Source organism: Tenebrio molitor, chromosome 5 (assembly GCF_963966145.1).
Source record: "Tenebrio molitor chromosome 5, icTenMoli1.1, whole genome shotgun sequence".
NCBI classification, from domain to species: domain Eukaryota; kingdom Metazoa; phylum Arthropoda; class Insecta; order Coleoptera; family Tenebrionidae; genus Tenebrio; species Tenebrio molitor.
In genome coordinates this window covers 5696720-5704487 of record NC_091050.1, presented here as the reverse complement: position 1 = coordinate 5704487, position 7768 = coordinate 5696720, and the positions used below count along the sequence as shown (strand labels likewise).

Genomic DNA, 7768 nt, shown 5'->3' with positions numbered 1-7768 from the left:
CGAAAAAAGGGAGGTAAAATTTTTTCGGCTCAAAAGAAGCGCATTGAAAAGAGGAATCCAGCGGTGTAGAATTCATTGTAATAGTATGTTTAATAAGGGAGCTATGGCCGTTTAAATGCTTTTTCGGGGTGCAAATTCGATAGAAGGGGGGAGTACGTGGGTGTTTCGAAAAAAATTTTTGCCGCCGATTCGAACGAAATTGCGGTGTGTTATTGTTTAGGATGAGTGGAAATCAGGCATAGGGAAAGTTCCGATCATAGACCCGATTTGTTGGTGTGGGGGCCAAAGATTTGGGTTTTTTGAGTTTTTTTGTTTTTTGTGAATTTCTCTTAAACGAAAAAAGGGAGGTAAAATTTTTTCGGCTCAAATGAAGCGCATTGAAAAGAGGAATCCAGCGGTGTAGAATTCATTGTCATAGTATGTTTAATAAGGGAGCTATGGCCGTTTAAATGTTTTTTCGGGGTGCAAATTCGATAGAAGGGGGGAGTACGTGGGTGTTTCAAAAAAAATTTTTGCCGCCGATTCGAACGAAATTGCGGTGAGTTATTGTTTAGGATGAGTGGAATTCAGGCATAGGGAAAGTTCCGGTCATAGACCCGATTTGTTGGTGTGGGGGCCAAAGATTTGGGTTTTTTTGAGTTTTTTTGCTTTTTGTGAATTTCTCTTAAACGAAAAAAGGGAGGTAAAATTTTTTCGGCTCAAAAGAAGCGCATTGAAAAGAGGAATCCAGCGGTGTAGAATTCATTGTAATAGTATGTTTAATAAGGGAGCTATGGCCGTTTAAATGTTTTTTCGGGGTTCAAATTCGATAGAAGGGGGGAGTACGTGGTTTTTTCGAAAAAAAATTTTGCCGCCGATTCGAACGAAATTGCGGTGAGTTATTGTTTAGGATGAGTTGAATTCAGGCATAGGGAAAGTCCCGGTCATAGACCCGATTTGTTGGTGTCGGAGCCAAAAATAGGAAAAAATATGATTTTTTTGTTTTTTTGTGAATTTCTCTTAAACGAAAAAAGCGAGGAAAATTTTTTTCAGCTCAAAAGAAGCGCATTGAAACGAGGAATCCAGCGGTGTAGAATTCATTGTAATAGTATGTTTAATAAGGGAGCTATGGCCGTTTAAATGCTTTTTCGGGGTGCAAATTCGATAGAAGGGGGGAGTACGTGGTTTTTTCGAAAAAAATTTTTGCCGCCGATTCGAACGAAATTGGGGTGAGTTATTGTTTAGGATGAGTGGAATTCAGGCATAGGGAAAGTTCCGGTCATAGACCCGATTTGTTGGTGTGGGGGCCAAAGATTTGGGTTTTTTTGAGTTTTTTTGTTTTTTGTGAATTTCTCTTAAACGAAAAAAGGGAGGTAAAATTTTTTCGGCTCAAATGAAGCGCATTGAAAAGAGGAATCCAGCGGTGTAGAATTCATTGTCATAGTATGTTTAATAAGGGAGCTATGGCCGTTTAAATGCTTTTTCGGGGTGCAAATTCGATAGAAGGGGGGAGTACGTGGTTTTTTCGAAAAAATATTTTGTCGCCGATTCGAACGAAATTGCGGTGAGTTATTGTTTAGGATGAGTGGAATTCAGGCATAGGGAAAGTTCCGGTCATAGACCCGATTTGTTGGTGTGGGGGCCAAAGATTTGGGTTTTTTTGAGTTTTTTTGCTTTTTGTGAATTTCTCTTAAACGAAAAAAGGGAGGTAAAATTTTTTCGGCTCAAAAGAAGCGCATTGAAAAGAGGAATCCAGCGGTGTAGAATTCATTGTAATAGTATGTTTAATAAGGGAGCTATGGCCGTTTAAATGCTTTTTCGGGGTGCAAATTCGATAGAAGGGGGGAGTACGTGGGTGTTTCGAAAAAACTTTTTGCCGCCGATTCGAACGAAATTGCGGTGTGTTATTGTTTAGGATGAGTGGAAATCAGGCATAGGGAAAGTTCCGATCATAGACCCGATTTGTTGGTGTGGGGGCCAAAGATTTGGGTTTTTTGAGTTTTTTTGTTTTTTGTGAATTTCTCTTAAACGAAAAAAGGGAGGTAAAATTTTTTCGGCTCAAATGAAGCGCATTGAAAAGAGGAATCCAGCGGTGTAGAATTCATTGTCATAGTATGTTTAATAAGGGAGCTATGGCCGTTTAAATGTTTTTTCGGGGTGCAAATTCGATAGAAGGGGGGAGTACGTGGGTGTTTCGAAAAAAATTTTTGCCGCCGATTCGAACGAAATTGCGGTGAGTTATTGTTTAGGATGAGTGGAATTCAGGCATAGGGAAAGTTCCGGTCATAGACCCGATTTGTTGGTGTGGGGGCCAAAGATTTGGGTTTTTTTGAGTTTTTTTGCTTTTTGTGAATTTCTCTTAAACGAAAAAAGGGAGGTAAAATTTTTTCGGCTCAAAAGAAGCGCATTGAAAAGAGGAATCCAGCGGTGTAGAATTCATTGTAATAGTATGTTTAATAAGGGAGCTATGGCCGTTTAAATGTTTTTTCGGGGTTCAAATTCGATAGAAGGGGGGAGTACGTGGTTTTTTCGAAAAAAAATTTTGCCGCCGATTCGAACGAAATTGCGGTGAGTTATTGTTTAGGATGAGTTGAATTCAGGCATAGGGAAAGTCCCGGTCATAGACCCGATTTGTTGGTGTCGGAGCCAAAAATAGGAAAAAATATGATTTTTTTGTTTTTTTGTGAATTTCTCTTAAACGAAAAAAGCGAGGAAAATTTTTTTCAGCTCAAAAGAAGCGCATTGAAACGAGGAATCCAGCGGTGTAGAATTCATTGTAATAGTATGTTTAATAAGGGAGCTATGGCCGTTTAAATGCTTTTTCGGGGTGCAAATTCGATAGAAGGGGGGAGTACGTGGTTTTTTCGAAAAAAATTTTTGCCGCCGATTCGAACGAAATTGGGGTGAGTTATTGTTTAGGATGAGTGGAATTCAGGCATAGGGAAAGTTCCGGTCATAGACCCGATTTGTTGGTGTGGGGGCCAAAGATTTGGGTTTTTTTGAGTTTTTTTGTTTTTTGTGAATTTCTCTTAAACGAAAAAAGGGAGGTAAAATTTTTTCGGCTCAAATGAAGCGCATTGAAAAGAGGAATCCAGCGGTGTAGAATTCATTGTCATAGTATGTTTAATAAGGGAGCTATGGCCGTTTAAATGCTTTTTCGGGGTGCAAATTCGATAGAAGGGGGGAGTACGTGGTTTTTTCGAAAAAATATTTTGTCGCCGATTCGAACGAAATTGCGGTGAGTTATTGTTTAGGATGAGTGGAATTCAGGCATAGGGAAAGTTCCGGTCATAGACCCGATTTGTTGGTGTGGGGGCCAAAGATTTGGGTTTTTTTGAGTTTTTTTGCTTTTTGTGAATTTCTCTTAAACGAAAAAAGGGAGGTAAAATTTTTTCGGCTCAAAAGAAGCGCATTGAAAAGAGGAATCCAGCGGTGTAGAATTCATTGTCATAGTATGTTTAATAAGGGAGCTATGGCCGTTTAAATGTTTTTTCGGGGTGCAAATTCGATAGAAGGGGGGAGTACGTGGTTTTTTCGAAAAAATATTTTGTCGCCGATTCGAACGAAATTGCGGTGAGTTATTGTTTAGGATGAGTGGAATTCAGGCATAGGGAAAGTTCCGGTCATAGACCCGATTTGTTGGTGTGGGGGCCAAAGATTTGGGTTTTTTTGAGTTTTTTTGTTTTTTGTGAATTTCTCTTAAACGAAAAAAGGGAGGTAAAATTTTTTCGGCTCAAATGAAGCGCATTGAAAAGAGGAATCCAGCGGTGTAGAATTCATTGTCATAGTATGTTTAATAAGGGAGCTATGGCCGTTTAAATGTTATTTCGGGGTGCAAATTCGATAGAAGGGGGGAGTACGTGGTTTTTTCGAAAAAATATTTTGTCGCCGATTCGAACGAAATTGTGGTGAGTTATTGTTTAGGATGAGTTGAATTCAGGCATAGGGAAAGTCCCGGTCATAGACCCGATTTGTTGGTGTCGGAGCCAAAAATAGGAAAAAATATGATTTTTTTGTTTTTTTGTGAATTTCTCTTAAACGAAAAAAGCGAGGAAAATTTTTTTCAGCTCAAAAGAAGCGCATTGAAACGAGGAATCCAGCGGTGTAGAATTCATTGTAATAGTATGTTTAATAAGGGAGCTATGGCCGTTTAAATGCTTTTTCGGGGTGCAAATTTGATAGAAGGGGGGAGTACGTCATTCATAATGGCAGCGACAATAATATGACAATTTAAATCTTTGCCAACTGTCCAATTTTTATTTATTTTGTAAAAAAATGTAACAAAAAAAAAGTTCCAGCTAGTTTGTCATTACAAAAATGAATTTACTATATAGATTGCTTTGCAATAAGATGTTTTTAATTTATTTACGATACCGAACTGTCATTTAAATAAGTTTTCCTTTTTTTAGCTAAAAATTATTTTTTACTCCTCAAGATGAATATTAAGTTTTGTAAGATCTCGAAATCTTTCTTTATTCACAATAATTACAAAATATCTTTTTTTTAGGGGAAAACATTAAACTGAAAGGCAACTCGTCGATACTGGACAAAGTAATATTCTTTCTAGCTGAATTTTTGGGTACTTTAATTCTGTTGTTTGTGGGTTGCATGGGATGTACCCTCCTTCGCACTAGTCCCGTCCTAGAAGGTGCTCTTGCTTTCGGTTTAGCTGTTATGATAGCAATACAGGTTATTAGAATAAATTCTAATTTTGCACTTTGTGATCCACCACTTTAATATTTCAGTGCTTTGGACATATTTCAGGAGCTCATGTTAATCCTCTGCTAACGATAGCTGCTATAATAGTGGGAATGACTTCTCTACTCGATTCAATATTTTATTTCATAGGACAATTTGTGGGTGCAATAGCTGGGTTTGCAATTCTTACAGTAATTATTAATCTACTTACATCTTTAAAATTTAATTTTTTGTGCTATAAATATCACATTTTAACAGCTTTTGCTACCAAAATTAATTATATTTGGTAAAGAAGTTAAAGACAACTCCCATGGCGTCTGTTCACCAGTACTACATTCACAGTTAACAGAGACGCAGGGTATATTCGTGGAGTTTATGATATCCTTCATTCTGGTACTTGTGATTTGTGGGATCTGGGACGCGAAAAACAAAGGCAAAACTGACTCAACTCCGCTACGATTCGGTCTTGCTCTTGGCGGTCTCGCAATAGCAGCTGTATGTATATAACCTTGAGGTACGAAAATGTGATGCAATCAACTTAAATTTTAGGGTCCTTATACAGGTGGTAATATGAATCCTGCCAGAACATTGGCGCCTGCCATAATTAACAACTACTGGACAAGTCACTGGGTAAGTACTCCTGAATTTTGAAGGAGTTTCATCTTGACACAATTAGGTAGATGGCGAATTTAAAAAATTCCTTGTATAGTTAACTCAAGTTGCAAAAACCACTTTGCCTTTTATGGCATTAGTCATTTGAAATTACATACTTTAAAACTAAACTTACCTATTGGAAAATCCATATCATCCAAACTATGATTTTCTGGTCCCTTTGTGCCTTTATTTGATTCAAAAATATTGAAAAAATGCCGTTGCAAATGACAAATGGATTTATGCAACCTGAGTCTACTTTATACCGGGTGTCCACTCTCAAAGCCGAACATAGGCCATTAACACTGTGCATTCAGTTTATAGATATTATGCCACTATTTGGATACATTAAAGAATTAAATTATAATATTAAAGTAATTAACAGTTTAAGCAGTTTTTATTATAAATTCTTTGAAAAAATTACAATGCAGTTCCTACCTTAGTTAATAATAAATCTAAATAATTTGCTGAATTTAAATTTCCCTTTATTTCAAATGTTATTAAAAATCCCAGCCCAGATATGAATTTTTTGAGGATACCGAGTTCTAGTAGGAATATTTACTCGAGGGTTTTCTTGAGCCCAATATCGCGTGTTTTGAACATTTGGTTCGTTATTTAGTGTAAAAGTAGATTCGTCTGTGAAGCAAATTGTCGACAGAAAGCGACGATCATTAGCACGATTATTGCATAACAGGTTTCACTCTTACTTTCTTCATCAACAGCAAAAATCTGTTGATGACACTGTGTCTTGTAGGGATGATATTTGTACTTCCTGAGGATATTCAGTATCCGCGATTTACATAAACTTACTTCAAGAGAAATTTGTCTTAATCTGTATGGAGTAACTATTCATTTTTCCGTAAATAATTTTGACAGTATTTTACCAAAATTCGCTGACTTAACCCAACAAATTACTAAATTTTTTGACAAATACTGTCCAATTTGAAAATCATGGCATGTCATATTTAAAAATCGCCAAGTTTTAAATTAGTATTTTAAAATAAAAATAGCACCTTTAATCTTATTATTAGTATCATTTCAAGCGCAATAATTTTATCTTTCTATTGATACCATTACCTTACCTGTAAGTTCAATTGGCGAGCAGGAATCAGCAAAAACGTTCAATACAATGTTAATTGCCTATGTTCGAGTTTGAGAATGCACAGACTGTATATTCAGACCTTGTGGAATAGTTTTACTGGTTGCTTATATCGTGCCATCCAAAAGTCTTTCTATCATGTGGGTCATGATAGTGGAAACGAATGCCGTTGGGCTGCAGCATATTTGGCGCATACATGAAAATTAAATATATGGTTTATTAGTCTGTCCGTATCCTTTGATATTTTTGATTTCACATTTTTTTATTTTATGGTGTAATTATAATAATGTCATGGCTCACTTGATAGAAAGACTTTTGGATCGCTCTGTATCGTGTGTTCCACAAAAAACTCACTCGCAGCAAGCCATGACAAAAGTGAAGTATGTCTTAGTACCAGATGTGAAATGAACTACTAAAGTAAATTTATAGGTTATCTGTCACTCACAATATGATAAAAATTTGTAAGTAACAAATGAACTACTTCCAGTGATCCTAAAATCGACATGACCAGTCTATCTATCTCTATAGTCATGGCTTACTGCGAGTGAGTTTTTATTGGAACACACGATAGTAAACACACATTTTGTAATTACGTATATTACCATCTCCATGGTTCCATTTACGTTTAATTAAAAAAAAACTACTAAAACAACAACAATTAACTTTATTATCAAACAATAATTTAACACCAAATCAAAACTTTTGTTTTCCAAAATTGGGACTTTTAACTGCTCCTTTCTAATTTCTTAGTTTACCTTTACAGCGCAATAACGTAAGCAAGATCTTGTTTGAATTCTTTTCCAACTAGTGAATCAACAGTATTTGGAAAAATATTTATAATTTAAAATTTCTATCTAGTTTATGTTTTAATCATTTAATTTATCTCCTAAAACTAGGAATATAAATTTTATAATCAAATTCATGATTGATTGATCAATTATTATTATTATCTTTTTAGGTTTATTGGGTAGGACAATTGCTTGGTGCCTTTTTAGCGGCCCTTCTTTATGTTATTATTTTCACCGAGGAAGGAGGTTCTTCGAAGGGAAGAGATGATGACAACGCATAAGTTTTCACTTGACAAGATTTGTGTATATGTATTTATTTGATGTTTCTAATGCTTGAAATAAAAACAGTTTTCTGTTTCAGCCTATTTTCAAAGTACAGTGATGTTCAGATAAATCTGGGACAATTTTATTTTTCGAGGGTAATGCGGTAATGTGGGCTGAACATTGAACAATATTTCCATGGATTTTTTGCTGCCAGAACAAATAGCAGATTTTATTTCTTTTCAAAGCTATTTTACTCCAAGATCCCTAATGATAATAAAATATCAATCAT

At 35.9% G+C, this 7768-nt stretch overlaps 1 protein-coding gene across 1 annotated transcript; it reads left to right on the top strand.

Annotated features, from left to right (window-relative positions):
* Nucleotides 1–4314: 4314 nt before the first annotated feature.
* On the top strand, nucleotides 4315–7575 carry LOC138130107 (aquaporin-like). Its single transcript, XM_069046481.1, has 6 exons — nucleotides 4315–4430; nucleotides 4487–4668; nucleotides 4725–4868; nucleotides 4936–5172; nucleotides 5227–5307; nucleotides 7386–7575. The coding sequence occupies exons 1-6, from the start codon at nucleotides 4415–4417 to the stop codon at nucleotides 7494–7496; spliced, it is 771 nt and encodes a 256-aa protein (XP_068902582.1). The 5' UTR covers nucleotides 4315–4414; the 3' UTR covers nucleotides 7497–7575.
* The last annotated feature ends 193 nt before the right edge of the window (nucleotides 7576–7768 follow it).